The sequence below is a fragment of the Nerophis ophidion genome, unplaced genomic scaffold (genome assembly GCF_033978795.1).
Source record: "Nerophis ophidion isolate RoL-2023_Sa unplaced genomic scaffold, RoL_Noph_v1.0 HiC_scaffold_32, whole genome shotgun sequence".
Taxonomy (NCBI): domain Eukaryota; kingdom Metazoa; phylum Chordata; class Actinopteri; order Syngnathiformes; family Syngnathidae; genus Nerophis; species Nerophis ophidion.
The window spans coordinates 1,311,419-1,332,804 of record NW_026906954.1 but is presented as its reverse complement, the minus strand read 5'-3'; the positions used below and the strand labels follow the sequence as shown (position 1 = coordinate 1,332,804).

The 21,386-nt window shown below is 40.2% G+C and overlaps 1 protein-coding gene across 4 annotated transcripts; it reads right to left on the bottom strand.

Moving 5' to 3' along the window:
* Positions 1–1,431: 1,431 nt before the first annotated feature.
* Positions 1,432–19,280, bottom strand: LOC133546570 (major histocompatibility complex class I-related gene protein-like). 4 transcript variants are annotated; one of them, XM_061892339.1, is made up of 8 exons: positions 19,099–19,280; positions 17,757–18,023; positions 17,317–17,595; positions 15,239–15,547; positions 15,052–15,156; positions 14,936–14,953; positions 8,687–8,752; positions 7,255–8,554 (listed from the first exon to the last, which is right to left on the bottom strand). In XM_061892339.1, exons 1-7 carry the CDS (start codon positions 19,154–19,156, stop codon positions 8,709–8,711), a joined length of 1,080 nt encoding a protein of 359 aa, XP_061748323.1. In that variant the 5' UTR covers positions 19,157–19,280; the 3' UTR covers positions 7,255–8,554; positions 8,687–8,708. The 4 variants fall into 4 exon arrangements, with proteins under 4 accessions (XP_061748320.1, XP_061748323.1, XP_061748322.1 ...); XM_061892336.1 differs by lacking the exons at positions 7,255–8,554; positions 8,687–8,752 and adding an exon at positions 1,432–1,751; XM_061892338.1 differs by having other exon boundaries at positions 7,255–8,752.
* Positions 19,281–21,386: the final 2,106 nt, after the last annotated feature.

Here is a 21,386-nt window from a genome sequence, read left to right as displayed (position 1 = left end):
AACACATGCATTAGATGTGGCTGTTGTTAGCTAATAATAGTCATTTGGATGTAATGATGTAACTACATACCTGCGTAACACATGCATTACATGTGGCTGTTGTTAGCTAATAATAGTCATTTGGATGTAATGATGTAACTACATACCTGCGTAACACATGCATTACATGTGGCTGTTGTTAGCTAATAATAGTCATTTGGATGTAATGATGTAACTACATACCTGCGTAACACATGCATTAGTTGTTAGCTAATAATAGTCATTTGGATGTAATGATGTAACTACATACCTGCGTAACACATGCATTACATGTGGCTGTTGTTAGCTAATAATAGTCATTTGGATGTAATGATGTAACTACATACCTGCGTAACACATGCATTACATGTGGCTGTTGTTAGCTAATAATAGTCATTTGGATGTAATGATGTAACTACATACCTGCGTAACACATGCATTAGATGTTAGCTAATAATAGTCATTTGGATGTAATGATGTAACTACATACCTGCGTAACACATGCATTAGATGTTAGCTAATAATAGTCATTTGGATGTAATGATGTAACTACATACCTGCGTAACACATGCATTAGATGTTAGCTAATAATAGTCATTTGGATGTAATGATGTAACTACATACCTGCGTAACACATGCATTAGTTGTTAGCTAATAATAGTCATTTGGATGTAATGATGTAACTACATACCTGCGTAACACATGCATTACATGTGGCTGTTGTTAGCTAATAATAGTCATTTGGATGTAATGATGTAACTACATACCTGCGTAACACATGCATTAGATGTGGCTGTTGTTAGCTAATAATAGTCATTTGGATGTAATGATGTAACTACATACCTGCGTAACACATGCATTACATGTGGCTGTTGTTAGCTAATAATAGTCATTTGGATGTAATGATGTAACTACATACCTGCGTAACACATGCATTACATGTGGCTGTTGTTAGCTAATAATAGTCATTTGGATGTAATGATGTAACTACATACCTGCGTAACACATGCATTAGTTGTTAGCTAATAATAGTCATTTGGATGTAATGATGTAACTACATACCTGCGTAACACATGCATTACATGTGGCTGTTGTTAGCTAATAATAGTCATTTGGATAGTTCAATTAAATGTAAATCCTATCTTAACAATAACATGATTGCAAATTGTTTGTGGCCTCTCTTGGACTGCTTTTGTACGTGTGCACGTGTTCTCTGCACGTACGTGTTGACCAGACAGGGTGAGTGACCGCCGTAAACACCAATCATTTTATACACACTGGTTATTACACAACCTTAGTAATTGTAAAAGTAATAGTCTTTATGCCACATTGCTCAACAACCATCTGCCCATATCAAACCTGACATTTTTGGCCAAAGTCCTGGAGAAGGTGTCTCCCAATTCTGGTGATGTGCAATACCACTGATTTTTATTCAGAACCGATACCAAGTAAAATCCATGCCGGTATCGGCAATATGGGTCTGATATTGATACTTTGCGCAAATATATTGTACATTATGGGTCTGGTATTGTTTAAAAAGTAGTGTAATTTAAGTGTTGCTAATCTTGGCACCACCTTAAAGGCACCTGGAATGCTGTCCTCCGAGTCCTTCGTCATCGGGAGGATCTTAGTTGTGGCATTTCCAGTTTTGCTGGCTTCAATGCCACAGTGTACAGCCAGCTTGGCATAGATTGAGTGGAATTGCTGTGTGTTGGCATTGTTGTTGCAGCCTCCTGTTTATAATAAGAGAAGAGAACATACATAAGATTGTGCATTAGCACCCTCATCTTACATTCTTATTGACATATACAAATATAGTTATTAATATTGAATTTCTTGAAATGCCTTATGCCTATATAAAAGATGAAACAATTAAAATGTACCTCTTCGTTTCACATTTTCAGTTATCAACACACAACACATGATTTATGAAGGTGAACAAATGTAACAAATAATCCTTGATGTGATTAAATGAGTGACTCATTAGAATATATTTTTTTTATTATTTTTTCAGTTTAAGTCCCAAAGATAGTCACACACACACACTCAATGTGGTGAATTTATCCTCTGCATTTAACCCATCACCATGTTCAGATCCTGGGAGGTGAGGGGAGCAGTGAGCAGCAGCGGTGGCCGCGCTCAGGAATCATTTTGGTGATTTAAACCCCAATTCCAAGCCTTGATGCTGAGTGCCAAGCAGGGAGGTAATGGCTCCCATTTTTATAGTCCTTGGTACGACTCGCCCAGGGTTTGAACTCTCCACCTTCCAGTCTCAGGGCGGACACTCTAACCACAAGACCACTGAGCAGGTCTTATAGACTCTCCACCTTCCAGTCTCAGGGCGGACACTCTAACCACAAGACCACTGAGCAGGTCTTATAGACTCTCCACCTTCCAGTCTCAGGGCGGACACTCTAACCACAAGACCACTGAGCAGGTCTTATAGACTCTCCACCTTCCAGTCTCAGGGCGGACACTCTAACCACAAGGCCACTGAGCAGGTCTTATAGACTCTCCACCTTCCAGTCTCAGGGCGGACAATCTAACCACAAGACCACTGAGCAGGTCTTATAAACTCTCCACCTTCCAGTCTCAGGGCGGACACTCTAACCACAAGGCCACTGAGCAGGTCTTATAGACTCTCCACCTTCCAGTCTCAGGGCGGACACTCTAACCACAAGGCCACTGAGCAGGTCTTATAGACTCTCCACCTTCCAGTCTCAGGGCGGACACTCTAACCACAAGACCACTGAGCAGGTCTTATAAACTCTCCACCTTCCAGTCTCAGGGCGGACACTCTAACCACAAGACCACTGAGCAGGTCTTATAGACTCTCCACCTTCCAGTCTCAGGGCGGACACTCTAACCACAAGACCACTGAGCAGGTCTTATAGACTCTCCACCTTCCAGTCTCAGGGCGGACACTCTAACCACAAGACCACTGAGCAGGTCTTATAGACTCTCCACCTTCCAGTCTCAGGGCGGACACTCTAACCACAAGACCACTGAGCAGGTCTTATAGACTCTCCACCTTCCAGTCTCAGGGCGGACACTCTAACCACAAGACCACTGAGCAGGTCTTATAGACTCTCCACCTTCCAGTCTCAGGGCGGACACTCTAACCACAAGACCACTGAGCAGGTCTTATAGACTCTCCACCTTCCAGTCTCAGGGCGGACACTCTAACCACAAGACCACTGAGCAGGTCTTATAGACTCTCCACCTTCCAGTCTCAGGGCGGACACTCTAACCACAAGACCACTGAGCAGGTCTTATAAACTCTCCACCTTCCAGTCTCAGGGCGGACACTCTAACCACAAGACCACTGAGCAGGTCTTATAGACTCTCCACCTTCCAGTCTCAGGGCGGACACTCTAACCACAAGACCACTGAGCAGGTCTTATAGACTCTCCACCTTCCAGTCTCAGGGCGGACACTCTAACCACAAGACCACTGAGCAGGTCTTATAAACTCTCCACCTTCCAGTCTCAGGGCGGACACTCTAACCACAAGACCACTGAGCAGGTCTTATAGACTCTCCACCTTCCAGTCTCAGGGCGGACACTCTAACCACAAGACCACTGAGCAGGTCTTATAAACTCTCCACCTTCCAGTCTCAGGGCGGACACTCTAACCACAAGACCACTGAGCAGGTCTTATAGACTCTCCACCTTCCAGTCTCAGGGCGGACACTCTAACCACAAGACCACTGAGCAGGTCTTATAGACTCTCCACCTTCCAGTCTCAGGGCGGACACTCTAACCACAAGACCACTGAGCAGGTCTTATAAACTCTCCACCTTCCAGTCTCAGGGCGGACACTCTAACCACAAGACCACTGAGCAGGTCTTATAGACTCTCCACCTTCCAGTCTCAGGGCGGACACTCTAACCACAAGACCACTGAGCAGGTCTTATAGACTCTCCACCTTCCAGTCTCAGGGCGGACACTCTAACCACAAGACCACTGAGCAGGTCTTATAAACTCTCCACCTTCCAGTCTCAGGGCGGACACTCTAACCACAAGACCACTGAGCAGGTCTTATAGACGCGTTTACACTGCACACCAAATCTGATAATTTTTTGCCCTCAAGTGACAAAGATCTGATTTTTTGTGACAGTCCAAACTCTCCAAAGTCCTTCAAATCTGATCTTTTGGCATCAGATTGAGGCCACATCAGGAAGTAGTCCTGATTCAAATTGGAATGTCATTTTATTAAGTGGAACTTCTGTCTCAACGTAATGCGACCTGAATGTGACTTGCTCATCAGCTTTGGGCGAGCTACGTCATTCGTGTGTGCCGTGGATATTTGTTTGCTCACCACAACATCCGCTTTTGGTGAGCAAAGACCACCACATTTTGGGTGCATCACTTGTCAGTAGTGTTTAAATAATAGGCTACATATAATATATATATTTATTTGTATATATTATTTACTTTGTTTCCAAAGAAATAGCGATTGTTGAAGGACGGGAATTCACTCTGTGGCGAATTGAAAACTAAAGCTCCTGTAGATCCACGCTGATGTCCGTGTCTCCTCTGACTAAACACTGCATGAACGTAGCGGCCGAGTGCATCAAGTATAGATGCAAAATTGTCCTAAAAATATACTTGATTGCAAGTTTATGAGCTGAAGTACAATAATAATTAGAGCTATTATTAGGAAAACTAACATGAAATGATTCAGTTGGTCCCCAACATGGCGTCTGTTGTTTGCTTGTCCACACTCTCTCTAGACACCACTCTGGTCACCTTAGCTAGAGAGCGCCCCTAGTGGCCACCTCAGGTAAATGCTTGAGTGGCTTTTCTGGGAAATCACGTGACCTGGCAAGCACAACAGGTGTGTCAAGTTTGCAGCCCAACTTCCTCATCAGCTGTTTTTCTTCAACTGAAGCCCAACCTATCCATTGAACAACTAGTCAAACATTTGACTTGATAAGACATCTTGAATGAAGATATCTCAAATCAACATCTCTACATCTAGAAATGAGCAGTGCCTCTGAAGCTGGAAATAAGTGTTTTATTCTGAAAACAATTAGGGAAGGCCAGTTTATTTATAGAGCACAATTCAAAGTGCTGTACAGAAAATGACAAGAAGGCAACAATAAAATGGAAGTAACCATGGAAAATACTTCAAAATAAAAGAAGAATAATCCTCATAAAACAAAGTTCTCAGAGCTAACATGTCAGAGATGTACTTTGGCACAAGACCATGAAAGGACTTGTACACAAGGAAAGCTGAGTAGCTACAGGAAGCCAGGACTGATATGGACTGATATGATCATATTTCCTAGTTCTAGTCAGGACTTGAGCAGCAGTATTCTGGGTGTACTGCAGTTGCTTTACAGCTGGTTTAAAGAGCCAAGTGAAAAGAGCATTACAGTAGTCCAAACTGCTGGAGACAAAGACTTAGTCTCTCCAAGTCTGATTCAGACATTATTCCTCTGATGTTGAGAAAGTGTTTCAGGTGGTAAAAGCTGCCGATGTTATCGACTTCATGCGGCTGTTAAAGTTCAAGTCTGAGTCCATTATTACCTCCAGATTTATCACCTGATTATTAGGTTTCAGTGAGAGTCTCAAGGTGACTAACAATAGTTTCTCTCTGCTAAATCTAAATGGATTTAGTTTAAGTCAACCACATCACACAACATTTTAGTCAGCTAAAATGACAGTACATTTAGTCCACTCAAACATAAAGTATAAAAGATAAGGTCTCTTTAAAGTTGATTTGAAAGCAGGTTTATCTAGACTATTGTACCTGCAAAACATTTGTTCAACAAAAGTAGCATGATCTAAAGCCTTTGCTAGGTTGGAAAAGTCAAAGATTTGTCCAATTCTGTGACATTAATGAGACTTTAAAGGACTTGTTGATGTTGATGTGTTACAAACCTCTTCCTTGTTTATAGGCTACATACAACATCAACTGTTCTTTGTTCATGCACATCATACATATCAATAAAGTGTTTGGATGTATTAATTCAATCAATGAATTGTTGGTTGCCAAAAAGTGATGCAAAGTAATATTTTGAGGCCGACACATCTCATCTGTGCATAAGTGACTAGAATAACTTGGGCAAACTTTTTAACTGGCAGGCCACATCATCACACGCAGGCTTGACAAGTCTCTGAAAAAATAAGTAGGAGACATTTTGTTGGCAGATTGTCTTCATCTCTACTGGCATGGTGATTTTTCTGTTTGTTTTCTTGTTTTTACCTTCTTTATTTATGTGTGTCAGAAATATTGTATGTAAATTATCAAAAAAACTTTCCGTTCTCTGAGTTCCCAGTGAACAGACGGAAGCTGTCTTTGTTGCAATAATCCAAAGGATTGGAAAATTTAGCTGTGTACGATGGGAGGAGACGGGAAGGGTTAGCTATTGTGATCCAAGACTTGCCCAAGCTCGATCCAGGACCAGTACAAGCCTGAGGTATCTTTTTCTTTTGTGTTAATGTGACCAAAAACAATGGCTGTTTACATACCCCCATTCCTTTAGAAACAGCTGCTGTTATGTAAACAGGGAATATCCAAATAAAAGAGGAGACGTGAACATTTTTCCGTGAGAGCGTGGGTGACACTGTAAGAGGTTACAGGTCAACATGTTTCTCCTCAAACCGAGCAAAATTTAATTCCGTCTCTGTTTATTTCCGTGCTTCTTGTCTTGTTTAATAGATGTCATCGATGTTTGAACCCTGACATTGTGAAAAACATGTTTTACTATTTGACTGAAACCTGTATTTCATTACACACGTCTCGGAGTAATAAGATCACATTGTAATAAAAACATGACCAAATAATTAATGTTGGAGTGCAAAATAATACAATTAATATAATTAAATCAGTAAATGTCTTTCATTTTTTCCCATGAGAAGTCGCCACAGCACAACAATCATGATGATTCAGATCAATGTTTACCTTCCCATCCTGACCGGGAATCGTACCCACACCCACTGTCACACACAGCAGATGTGTATACCATTCCACTACTAGCATCAACAGAAGAACAGGTGAATTGTGTTATTTTACTCTCTTAAATTTGCAGTCATTTCCATTAAATATTGTGTTTTAATAAAGAACTCTGTCATTCATTCTTTCTGTTGACAATTGACAAAATATTTCAAATTGTCACTTTTCCGACATGGTAAAGGCTTAATTAAGATCATTTAATACTTGTTTTGCATGACTGCAAGCAAGAAGTGTTATCATGTGTGTAATGACAAAGCACCTCCAAAACAGAAATTGTATTTGACAAGTTTTTACTGAATAAAACCCCCAGAATGTACATGAAACATTGTACACATAAAACACTGAATATCAAGACTATATGAACGGCCTACCTTGTTTACTTCCCAAATGACATCCTCAGCATGTTTGGCAATCAAGAAAAAATATGATTATGCAAAAAGGAACGGAAAAAACAGCAAATTGTTTCAAAAAATATAAATATTTTGCAACGCTTTGTCATAAAAATGTTGTGTCACTGTCCCCCTCCGTCACACTAACTGGTAAGGTTGGCTACCCAATTCAGTACTTTTGTAGGTGATGACCCGATTCCCTCAGTACTATCAATTATGTAAAATCAAGTTGGATACCTTTGTTGCATGTGACGTCATGTCTGCTTTCAGACTAAACACGGGCTCAGGTAAACAATCACTCAAGCAGCACTCAGGCCGGACTCAGCCAAACTCCCTAAAAGTCATGTTGCCATTTTCAACACCAACACAGTGCTTAATAAAAAAACAGCGCAAACATAAAGTAATGCGACACTCTTCCAAAATGCGCTAGCTTATTGCTAATTTACATAGGATTTACCAAAGACAGGCTACTACTTACATGAGTGGTTTTACATGGCGATTTCAACACCTTGGAATTTGGTAAAGGAAACAACTAAGATTATAGTTCGAATTTTACAATTTTGTGTAATAACTATTCTTACAGTATTGGCACTTTGTAGGGCGCAACCTAAAAAGTTAACTTCCTGAAAAAAAGCTACTTTCTAGTTGGACAACATAGCATAAATAGTTATAGAGTGCTGCCATCTAATGGTCTTGGAAGTGCAACTGCATTGCAAATGAGACTAATGTCATCAGAAAAGAAGATATAACAACTGGACAGCAGTTCTCATAATCATCATTCTTAAATATTACATCAAAAACAATTAATATTAGCATACGGAAGTAGTTAAAAATGGTACTAATGTTGCAAAATATTGTTAAAAATAATGATGAGATGTGACACAAGGTGATATTCACTGATAAGCAGCTGTCTATTGGTTTGAAAAGGAAAGAAGAAATCCTTGTCAATGTGATGACACATGAGCCCCAAATGATGACATCACAACTACATGGACACAAAGATCAACATCTGACAAAGTATTGTTGACAAATGCAGATTGAAGGTGTTTTGTCAGCCATAAACAGCCAAAGAAGACATGGTGTAAGACGAGGAGCAATTAGTGCAGATGTGAAAGAAAAGTCCAAGTGTGATGAGGTCCCTCAGCGATGGAGACATCTCTCTGTGTTCCAGTGCACAAAGCATCCTGGAGGAAGAAGATGACTCAGCACATTCCCAACAAAAGCAGGTGCAGATGTTAGCATGTGGCAGAGTGAACATCATCTTCACACAAAGTCAGAAGAACATTTGGAGGTGCGTGAAAAAGCAAAGTCCTCACTGTGCTGTGTGTCACTCAGCCTTCAGCCTTCACGTCTCTCTGAGAGCTGGTTACCACCGTCACCAGCTGGCGGAGCACAAAACGCACCGTGAGCTGCTTACGCTGCTCATGCTAAGCCCACACCTCACTCTGGTGAAGGAAGTCCATCTTCACTCATATCACATCTTTGCAGCTGGGAATTCTGCTCTTCTACTTCCTGACTAGTCTAAGACTAAGTCTCCAAACAGGTTCAGCTTGGCTTCAAGGCTCATGTGCAAGCAGCCCTCCAGTGTCTTAGTCAGGTCAAAAGTTTACATACACTTGTAAAGAACATCATGTCATGGCTGACTTCAGTTTCCAATCATTTCTACAACTCTTTTTTTTTTTTGTGATGTAGTGATTGGAGCACAAACTTGTTGCTCACTAAAAACATTCATGAAGTTTGCTTCTTTTATGAATTTATTATGGGTCTACTGTACATGTGCTGGGTCAAAAGTGTACATACAGCAATGTTAATATTTGCTTACATGTCCCTTGGCAAGTTTCACTGCAAAAAGGTGCTTTTGGTTTTTGAGTTTGTGACCCCTCCTTTTGACAAAATTGGTGTAGTTCAGCTAAATGTGTTGGTTTTCTGACATGGACTTTTCAGCATTGTCCACACATATAAGTCAGGACTTTGGGAAGGCCATTCTAAAACCTTCATTCTTGCCTGATTTGGCCATTCCTTTGCCACTTTTGACGTGTGTTTGGGGTCATTGTCCTGTTGGAACATCCAAAAGCGCCCAAGACCCAACCTCCGGGTTGATGATGTTAGCTTGTCCTGAAGACTTTGGAGCTAATCCTTCTTTTTCATTGTCCCATTTAAATCACCAGTTTTATTGGCTGCAAAACAGGCCCAGAGCATAATACTACCACTGTTAACATGTTTCTCCATATACTGGGTTAACGCATGCGCAGTGTTGATGGGCGGGAAGGAAAAAGTGTTTTTCCTCTGTGCAGCAGTTGATTAAAAGTTGTGAATCAGAATATTTTTTTTTATGACTGAAGCAGCAAGCTCAGCGATCATAGACACCGCCTGCACTCGCACAGTGTGTGGAGAAAAGTGGCTTGAAAGTTTTGTACAAAATCCCAATTAAAAGCAGGTAAATAAGCTAAGAAGTACAGAAAGGTCTAGCAACAGAATGTTTCGTTTTGGAGATGGAAATGTGATTCATTCCACCAGAAAAGTGCATCTACCTGCTAAAATAGGATGGACAAAGTGTAACATTGAGACAGAAGTTGTCAAAGTCGATATTCCACTCCTGCTGAGTAAAACATCATTAAAAAAGGCAGGAACTACGTTAGACATAGAAAACGACAGGGTAGTGATGTTTGAGCAGCAGATACCTCTTCAGTTTACCAGCTCAGGACATTACTGTGTAGACATAAGAGACAAAGATGACATGGAATATCAGATTCAAGATTTATGTGCTGAAGATGAAGTCCTGATTGTAACAGAAAACATGTCCACAATCGAGAAGAACAAGGTCCTCCTCAAACTTCACAGACAATTTGGCCATGCATCAGCAGATCGCCTGCACAGGCTAAATCAAAGTTCAGGGAACAAAGACCAGGACTGTGTCAATATTTTGCAACAAATAGTGGATGCATGTCACACGTGCCAAAGATATAGCAAGACAAAGCCAAAGCTAGCTGTTGGTTTGCCTCTTGCTTCGGAATACAATGAAACTGTGGCGGTGGACCTGCACGAGCTTGAGTCAGGCATTTGGTATTTACATATAATGGACCATTTCACACGTTTCAGCGCTGGAAATATTGTGAAAACCAAGAAATCTTCTGTAATTGTCAACTCTTTCATCCACACATGGATAAGTGTCCATGGTCCTCCCAAGAAGGAGAATTTAACAATGTAGAGTTCAGGGACATGGCAGAAAACTTCAATATCGAGATCAAGACAACCGCAGGATACAGCCCATGGAGCAACGGACTTTTGGAACGTCATAATCAGACACTCACGAACATCATCCAGAAAGTTAAACAGGAAAAAGATTGTGACTGGAGTACTGCCTTGGACTGGGCCTTAATGGCTAAGAACTGCATGCACAGTGTACATGGTTATAGTCCACATCAACTGGTATTTGGTCAAAATCCTAATCTTCCCAATGTATTGGTAAATGAGCTACCTGCACTACAGTGAGCACAAGAGTAGGAGAACACATATCAGCTCTGCATGCCTCAAGGAAGGCTTTCACTGAAGTTGAATGTTCAGAGAGGATAAGAAGGGCATTAAGAAAACAGCTTAGACACACAGATGAAAAATATGAGACAGGAGAAAAGGTTTACTATAAACAAGGAGATAGTGCAGAGTGGAAGGGACCAGGAGTGGTGATTGGTCAAGATGGAGCTGTTGTGTTTGGAAGACATGGAGGTATTCTAGTTAGAGTTCATCATTCACGACTTGATAAGGTGCACACACAGATTAAAGACAAGGAAATGACACAAAGTAAAGTTCACACTGAAACAGGATGTGAAAAACATGAAGAGAACATAACCGCTGATAGTGACACAGATGCTCTACACGGACCATCATGTGGCTCAGATAATGAAAAAAACACAGACAGTGAAAGTGAACACGACAGTGATGGAGAGGGAAACACAAGTGAAGGTGTAATTCAAAGTGATGCACCTCAAATGAATCACAGTGCCTGTGATAACCTTCTCCCTGCTTCTAATGTGAAGTTAAAAACAGGACAGATTGTAACTTTTGTGAAAAGAGATACAAGTGTAACATGTAGGGCTAAAGTACTCAGTAGAGCAGGTAAAGCAACAGGAAGCTATAAAACCTGGTATAATGTGCAGCATATTGAGCCGGATGGCAGTACTGGACTAAAAGAGGCTGTTGACATGTGGTGTGTACAGCATCTTAACACTGAGTCAGCTGTCGGGGAGGCTGATGTACTCATAACAAAAGACATCTCATTTGATGCAGCCAAACAGGCAGAGATAGAAAGCTGGAAAAGCAATAATGTTTTTGAAAATACAGGACAAAAGTGTATCTCCACTAGGTGGGTCTGTAGTCTCAAAGAAAGTAACACAGGTATTGTACCCAAAGCCAGACTTGTAGCAAGGGGGTTTGAAGAACTTCATTTCAAAAATCTACAAAAAGATTCACCAACCTGTGCTTCTGAATCTCTAAGACTATTGCTAAGTGTCATTTGTCAAAATCATTGGAAAGTCAATTCCACGGACATTAGGTCTGCCTTTTTACAGGGTATGGAGTTGTCGAGAGACATTTATGTCCACCCTCCTCCAGAAGCTAACAGTAAGGGGGTTATTTGGAAACTAAAGAAGTGTGTGTATGGGCTTGCTGATGCATCTCTCTATTCATACAACAAGGTGAAGGAAATCATGCTGAGCACAGGTGGTAAAGTGTCACAGGTAGACCCAGCAGTATTTTATTGGCTGGATGATGAAAACACAGTGACAGGTGTACTCGCATGTCACGTAGATGATTTTATGTGGGCAGGCTCATCAAACTTTTCAGAAAATGTCATTCCTAAACTGAAGTCTGAGTTCCAAGTGGGACGTGAGGAACATGACAATTTCTGCTATTTGGGAATGGATATTGAAACTGTTAATGATTGTGTAGAGTTGCATCAGCAACATTGAAAGTCTGCACCCCATTCACTTACAGCCAGTCCGTGCTCTAGAAAGAGATGCTCCTCTTAATGAAACAGAAAAAGAACAACTCAGATCAAAAATAGGACAGATACTCTGGGTTGCAAAACAGACAAGACCTGACGTAATGTTTGATTCTTGTGGTCTGGCCTCTAGTCTAAAGAATGCGACTGTGCAATCAATTCACAATGCTAATAAGTTAGCTCGTAAACTTAAAGCTGAAAAAGTGACTTTAAAATTTCAACATTTGGGAAATGATAGTGCCTTAAACCTAACTGTATTCAGCGATGCTTCATTGGGAAATCTTCCTGATGGAGGTACACAAGGGGGCATGTTGATCACCCCAATGGGAAAAGGAGGTAAATTCTCCCCCCTTTTCTGGCAGTCCAAGAGAATTCGACGTGTGGTGCGAAGCACCCTTGCCGGAGAAACTCTGGCCATGTCGGATGGAATAGACAATGCAGTGTTTCTTGCCACCCTCTATTCTGAGCTCACTACTGGCACCGCTGGTCTAAATGCTCCAGCGTTACTTTGTGTGACTGATAATCATTCTCTCTATGATGCTCTTCGATCAACAAAACAGGCAACAGAGAAAAGGCTTCGGTTAGATATAAGTGGCATCAAAGAACTTATTCACAAGAAAAAAATACAAAAGGTACTCTGGTCAGCAACAAAAGCTCAACTGGCTGACTGTCTTACGAAAAAGGGGGCATCACCCTTGATGCTTTTGAAAGAATTGAGTGAAGGAAAATGGGTTCTTACCTAAGTTGATTGTATTGTTTCTGTTGTTTAAAAAGACATGTATTTGTTCTTAACAAACATGTGCTATTTATTTTTTTTATATAAAAGATAGGGAGATTGTTAACATGTTTCTCCATATACTGGGTTAACGCATGCACAGTGTTTATGGGCAGGATACGGAGTTAACACATGCACAGTGTTTATGGGCAGGATACGGAGTTAACACATGCACAGTGTTTATGGGCAGGATACGGAGTTAACACATGCACAGTGTTTATGGGCAGGATACGGAGTTAACACATGCACAGTGTTTATGGGCAGGATACGGAGTTAACACATGCACAGTGTTGATGTGTGGGAAGGAAAAAGTGTTTCCGGTTTTTCCTCTGTGCAGCAGTTGATTAAAAGTTGTGAATCAGAATAGACGCGTGGGTATTCACCCATATTTAACAACCACCACCATGCTTGACGGTGGGAATGGTGTTCCTTGGATTCAAGGCCTCACCTTTTCTCCTCCAAACATACTGCTAGGTATTGTGACCAAACAGCTCCTTTTTTTTTTTTCATCTGACATCACATGGACAAAGATAAGACTTTCTGGAGGAAAGTTCTGTGTTCAGATGAAACAAAAAGTGAGCTGTTTGGCCACAATACCCAGCAATATGTTTGGAGGAGAAAAGGTGAGGCCTTCAATCCCAGGAAGACCATGCTAACCGTCAAGCGTAGTGGTGGTAATATTATACTCTGGGCCTGTTTTTCTGTAAATGGAACTGCTGCTTTACAGAGAGTAAATGGGACAATGAAAAAGGAGGATTACCTCCAAATTCTTCAGGACAATCTAAAATCATCAGCCAGGAGGTTGGGTTTTGGGTGCAGTTGGATGTTCAGACAGGACAATGACCCCAAACACATGTCAAAAGTGGTCAAGGAATGGCTAAATCGTGTTAGAATGAAGGTTTTAGAATGGCCTTCCCGAAGTCCTGACTTAAACGTGTGGACAATGCTGAAGAAAAAAGTCCATGTCAGAACTGCCCCAATTTTGTCAAGAGAAGTGGTCAGAAATTCAAGCAGAAGCTTGTGGATGGCTACCAAAAGCATCTTATTGCAGTGAAACTTGCCAAGGGACATGTAAGCAAATATTAACATTGCTGTATGTACACTTTTGACCCAGCACATTTGCTCACATGTACAGTAGACCCATAATAAATTCATAAAAGAAGCAAACTCCATGAAAGTTTTTAGTGACCAACAAGTATGTGCTCCAATCACTACATCACAAACACATAAGGGTTGTAGAAATGATTGGAAACTGAAGACAGCCATGACATGATGTTCTTTTCAAGTGTATGTAAACTTTTGACCACGACTGTACATGAAGACAGACACGCTAAGTGGATTGCGCTCTCTATTTTGCTCATTTCAGAGACTCTGGGCAGGAGTTAAGTAGATGAGGTTTGCACATGTTTGAATACACACAAACCTTTAATAGATCAGGCCCTAGATGTTCTTTATCATTAGCACTCATCAAAAGTTGGCTGCGATACTTTCTATTGTGTGGGCTTACACCAGTATCAAGCTACTCCTGATGGAGGGAAGCTTTTATTTCCCTGCTAAACTTGTAACAGGTGTCTACATCACACCTTCAAACAGCAAGTTTGCAAGTTGACCCTTACAAAGATACCAACAATCCAGAATGTAACAGAAAGTCAATATTATATTGAATATAGCAGACATAAAAGGTGTATAACAAAGATGAATCAGTCATAAATGATCGTCTTTGTGGGGGTAAACTTACAAAGTGTGCTTTGTTTATTGTTCTGGTTTCCAAGAAAGAGAAGATGTTTTACTTACCAGCTGCATGGTATTGGGCTGAAATGAAAGAGAAAGCAGGTGAAATTCACATCTGATGAATGCCGGCAGAGACTTGTTGGCGTCTTCCTGAAAGAGGAAACATTTGTGTCCCTCACCTTGTCTGCTTGGGCGACGCTTGATGATGAAGATGATGATGATGGGGGCCGCCAGGAGGAGCACCACAGCGAGGACCGCCAGCGTGGCAGTGACGCTCACGTTGCCTGTTGGTATGGTATGATTGATTTGTTTGACAAGTCACATCAGGTGCTTCCATTGACACTATTCAACATGTGTCTTTCTCACCTTCATGGCTTGCGTTGCTCAGGATGCTTCTTCTCTCCAGCTTGGTGACCAGGTCCTCCTTCACGCCAGACAGCTGGAACACACATTCGTACTTGCCCTCCACCTCGGCCGTCACCTCCACTTTCAGCTCCACCGACAACTGGAAGGTTCCGTCGTGGTTGGGGAGCAGCTCTCCGTGCTCCACGTCCTCGAAGATCTGCTCGCCGTCTTTCCTCCAAAACAAGTCGGCTCGGTCGGGGTAGAAACCTGTCGCCATGCAGATGACCGGAGAGGATGGCGTCTTCTGGAGGAGGAACACCTTTGGAAGCTCTGCCCAGGAAGTCACGTGGGAATGGAGGATGACAGGGAGAGAAGATGGAGGTAAAGATGTAACAAATGAAGGTAAGGATGGAACAAAAGGTAAAGGAGAAAATGAAGTTAAGATGGCAAAAAAAAAGGAGAGAATGGAGGTAAAGATGGAGAAAAAAAAGGAAAAAATTAAGGTAAAAAGAAAGAGAAAAGGTGAGCATGAAGTTAAAGATGGAGAGAAAAGGAGAGAATGGAGGTAAAGATGGGGAGGACAAGAGATAAGGGAGGTACAGATGGAGCAAATGAAGGTAAAGAAGGAGAGGGAAGGAGAAAATTAAGGTGAAGAAGAAGAGAAAAGGAGAGAATGAAGGTAAAGATGAGGTGAAGAGGCAATAATGAAGTTAAAGATGGAGAGAAAAGAGAGAATAAAGGTATAAATGGAAAGAATGGAGGTAAAGATGGATAGAAAAGGAGAGAGTGGAGGCAAAAATGGAGAAGAACATGGAGGTAAAGATGGAGAGAAATTGAGAGAATGGACGTGAAGGAGAGATAAGGCGAGAATGAAGTTAAAGATAAAGAGAAAATGAGAGAAAGCAGGTGAAGATGGAGAGAATTGTCATAAAGATTGAGAGAAAGGTTGAGAATAAAAGTAAAAATGGAGAGACATTGAGAGAATGGGGTAAAGAAGGAGAGAGAAGGCGAGAATGAAGTTAAAGATAAAGAGAAAAGGAGAGAAAGAAGGTAAAGATGAAGAGAATTGACATAAAGATTGAGAGAAAGGTTGAGAATAAAAGTAAAAATGGGGAGAAAAGGAGGAAAATAGATAGAAAAGGAGAGAAATAAGGTAAAAATGGAGACAATGGGAGAAAGAAGATAAAGATGGAAAAAAATGAGAGAATGAATGTAAAGGAGAGAGAAGGAGAAAATGGAAGTAAAGATGGAGAGAAAAGGAGGGAATGGAGGTCAAGATGGAGAGAATTGACAAAGATTGAGAGAAAAGTTGAGAATAAAAGTAAAAATGGGGAGAAAAGGAGTAAGATGGAAAGAAAAGGAGAGAACGAAGGTCAAAACAGATAGAAAATGAGAGAGAGAAGGTAAAGATGGAGACAAAAGGGGAGAATGAAGGTAAAGATGGAAACAAAATGAGAGAATGAAGATAAAGAAGGAGAGGAGGAGAAATGGATGTAAAGATGGAGAAAAATGGAGAGAAAAAAGGTAAAGATGGGGAGAATAGGAGTGAATAAAGGTAAAGATGGATAGAAAAGGAGAGATTGGAGGTAAATATGGAGAGAAATGGAGAGCATGAAGGGAAAGATGGAAGAAAAGGATAGAAAGTGAGAATGAAGGTCAAGATGGAGAGAATGAACATAAAGATGGAGAGAAAAGGAAAGAATGCAGGTAAAGATGGAGAGAAAAGGAGAGAATGACGGTAAAAGATGGAGAGAAAAAGAGAATGACGGTAAGGATGGAGCGAATAAAGGCAAAGAAGGAGAAAATGAAGGTAAAGATGGAGAGAAAAGAAGAGAAAGATTCAGAAAAAAATAGAAATGGAGGTAAAGATGGAGAGAATAGGAGCAAATAAAGGTAAAGATGGAGAAAAGGGGAGAAAATTGAAGTAAAGATGGAGAGAATGAAGGTAAAGAAAGAAAGAGAAAATGGAGGTCAAGATGGAGAGAAAAGGAGGTGAAGAGAAAAGAGTATGGAGAGAGAGAGAGAGTGTAATGTGAGTAATGTTCCTATAGGGGGAGTGCTAACATGTGAGAAGGTGAAAGTACAAGGTGTGCTTCTACCTGTTCTCATTAGGACCTTCTTCCCATACTCCACATACTTCTTCAAGTAAGAAGGACATATCTCAGTGTAATAATACTTATAGTAGTCTAGTCTACGTGTGTCCTGGTCCCACTTGAGTTTGGTGGGGAAAGCTTGTTGTTTTGCTGCAGTAAATGTCCATGTCTTCATGTCCAACGATATGAAATCTTCTCCATCATAACTGAACTGCTTCCAACCTTTAACTTCATCAGTCTCATCATTCCATTCACATCCTGTCATCACCTGGAAAGTGTGAACACCTGAGAGACACAAAGTGTTGTAAAGCAGAGTGAAACTAACACACAACATGTCTTGGTTGCAGCTTATTATGGGATGGACAGAGACAAGGTAGTGTGTGTTTTTAATACACTACCAAAATATCAAATATATTAGAATAGTAGAAAGTTCAACATAAACAAACCTCCAGTTTGGTTGAAACGCTTCTTAAGTCTTTCAATGTTGTCTTTGTAGACATGTTCACCAACAACATTCTTCTCTGTTTGTATCTTCCAGTAGTTTGGATCCTCTGCTGTGATTTTGTTCATCCAGTCCTGTTTGGATTCTGCTTTCCTGATGTTGCTGTCATAGTAACTCACCTCAACTTCATCAACATAACCAACCTCCACATACTCTGGGAAGTTTGGAACTTGAGAGCACGCGGTGGTGAAATACTGCAGCGTGTGAATCACTGAAAGACAAAACAACATTTGATTCTTGACTTTCATGTTGAACAATTCCTATTTGAAATGATGCTGTCTTCATTTCAACTTCAAACACGGCTGCTTCTCCCAGTAAACAATCACTTCCTGTTCCAGGAGACAATAACAGCGTGTGTCTTTGATGTCATGCATCTCACATTTCTACCTCACTTTAAGACCACACACATGAACAACTGCACTTATTTCAAGTGTCAAATAAATAGATGACATTATTGCCGGCAGAGAAGTGAAAGTTGTTTTTCCAGGTGAGGGGAAGTTCCAACTAGTGATGTCACTGCCAAAGCATGGAAATATAGCACCGCCTGATGGAATGTTGACAATGGAATACAACAACAATATTATAATACTCTTCTTTTACATATTAGGACTATTACCGGTAAAAAGCATTTAAGAATCATATTGAGTCACTTTTTAGACTTAAGAGTTCATCTTTCATGTTTTTTTCTTCTCTTTTATTGTAATTAGACGTGTGTACTGTTATTTTGTATTTTTATTTTTCCTTTCTTTTATTTGTAAATAAATGTGTGCATTATTATTTTACTTTGAACTTTTGAAAAGAGGATCCCTATTTGCCGTTTGTGCGTCGGCTAATGGGGATCCTCAATAAACAAACAATAAACAATAATCCATCCATCCATTTCCTACCGCTTGTCCCTTTGGGGTCAATTATATCCATTATTTCAGAATAATTCCCACCAATAAAGTGATTTTTGTGTACATTAAATAATTCTGATCTACATCTCATCTTATAACTGATACTCCTGATTGTTTCCTGGATTAATTATTGTTATTTTCCTATTTAAAAGTGAAACCGACGTTTGCGGAAATGCTAAAGTAAAAAGTTGGATGTATGTTGCTGTTAAAGTGAGACAACTTGAACAAGTTTGACTCGTTCAAAGTTTGAGCAACAAAAGAAGATGCAAACTATTGACTGATGAGAAGAGAAGAGCGTCAATAATAATGAGAAGAAATAAAAGAGAGTATTTTGTATGGACTGAGCATGTAGGAATGAGGTGTATAAAGTTGTAAAGAAAGTGGACTTACCAGGCGTCACGCTGTGTGTTTGTACAACTAGGAGGAAGAAGCAAAGCAAGTTCATCATTAAATGTCACAAAAGTGCGGAAGTCCAGAAAAAAACAAAGTTTCTAGTTTTAATCCTCAGAGAAAAGCAAGGCGACGACAACTTGCTTGACGAGTAAACATGAAATGGACGCCAAGGCGGAAACCAGCTTTTATATCAAATCTCCCCTGAGCCAATGAGAATTGTACACGTCATTGTCACCAGGTAAGCTGGTTTGCTTTGCGCACACATTTGCTAACGGCTGATTTCGGGGAAATCACGTGACTTGAAATCACTTCCTGGAGGAGGATAGAAATATTTGACAGCAAGGCAGTTCCTCCACTGCAGCTAACACATGAATATTAACTCCATAAAAGTCATGTCATCATCACAAGAATAAAAGTGTCGGAGGTGATGTCATGTTTCTTGAAGCAGCTTTATTATAATACACACATAATAAATTAGAAACAAATACACAAAAACAAGTGATATTGTAGGGTCTAAGCGTTTAAAACACTCTTTTAAAAGGACAAAAAACAATGACCTATCACTTTTGTTTTATTTTCAATTGTTTGTGTTTTTGTAATAATTGAACATACATATACAATGCACACACACATCAAGGCACTTTCAACACAATACCATTCAATATTTTATAGCAAGTTCAACAATTACATGGGAATATAAAATACATCAAATTAAATACAATGCTCATACCAAGCAGACCTGGAACAATAAGACACAATACAAATGAGATTAAAATAAAAATATATATAAGTAAATACATTAAATAAAAACTGGGCTTGTTTAAAACAACTTTATTTCTCCAATAGAGATAATAATTTCAGGCTGTTTATCATGTTTACCATTTTCCAAAATGTCATTAATATTTTAATGTAGAAAATTGGGTTTCAGTTTAAGAAAGCGACTTTTGTGCTGGAAAAATGTAGCTTGCACGGGCTGGGTTGCATATGACGTCATACCGTTTGTTCTTCTTCGTGGCTTAATTGACACGATGGTCAAGCAGCTGGAGGCTAGAAATAAAAGAAGTGAGAGTGAGTGTAGAGTTTGAGCACAAAATGTGGTATAGCTGGGTTGCAATCACGTGACCTCGAGGCACATCTGGACACTTCCGGGTTTCAAACTATGGTCTAGTCTAGAGTCCCATTAGGCTTCTGTTTATTCACCTGAATCCGTGCAGAAAGCTTTAGCGACAAATATAAAAGCGATCATTAAAAAAATATATCTAAAATGGGATGGAGTGGATTTTTACACTCTTAATAAAAATATCGTTTTTAAAGATTTAAAGCATTTATGATCAGCAAGACGTTACTGCTCGCTGCGACCTCACTTCATGTGACACTCACAAGGATTTAGAGAAGAAAGCATTAGATGCACCAATGTCTTTACATCTGAGGACTCCACTAATTAAACATTCATCCCTGAAAGACAAAGTTGGATTAATTGGTGCTGCCGAGATCGTGACGCTAATGAGGAAAAGGATAACTTTGTTTGCAGTTGATTTCCTGCTACAAATATTAGTCTCATCTACAATTCATCGTTGGGACTTAAACTTAAAAAAAATGATACCAAAGATGTATTTTAATGATTCATTCATTTAATCACATCAAGGATTGTTTGTTACATTTGTTCACCTTCATAAATCATGTGCTGTGTGTTAACTGAACATATGAAACGAAGAGGTACATTTTAATTGTTTCATCTTTTATATAGGCATAAGGCATTTCAAGAAATACAATATTAATAACTATATATGTATATGTCAATAAGAATGTAAGATGAGGGTGCTAATGCACAATCTTATGTATGTTCTCTTCTCTTATTATAAACAGGAGGCTGCAACAACAATGCCAACACACAGCAATTCCACTCAATCTACGCCAAGCTGGCTGTACACTGTGGCATTGAAGCCAGCAAAACTGGAAATGCCACAACTAAGATCCTCCCGATGACGAAGGACTCGGAGGACAGCATTCCAGGTGCCTTTAAGGTGGTGCCAAGAGTTCTTGTCCAGCACGACTATGCCAACTGGACGCCACCTCAGAACTGTCCGTGTCACATACATTGGTGGCTGGGTGGTAAGAAACATTCTCACCAGGCTAACGTGTCACACATGTAGATTTATCTTAGTTACACAAGTTCTCACACAGTCATACCACTTATTAAAATGAATAAACAATGGCGGACTTGTTATGTCTTCCATGAATATTCATGGTGTCAAGGTGTGCAAGTTGCAGCATGTACAAGTTGA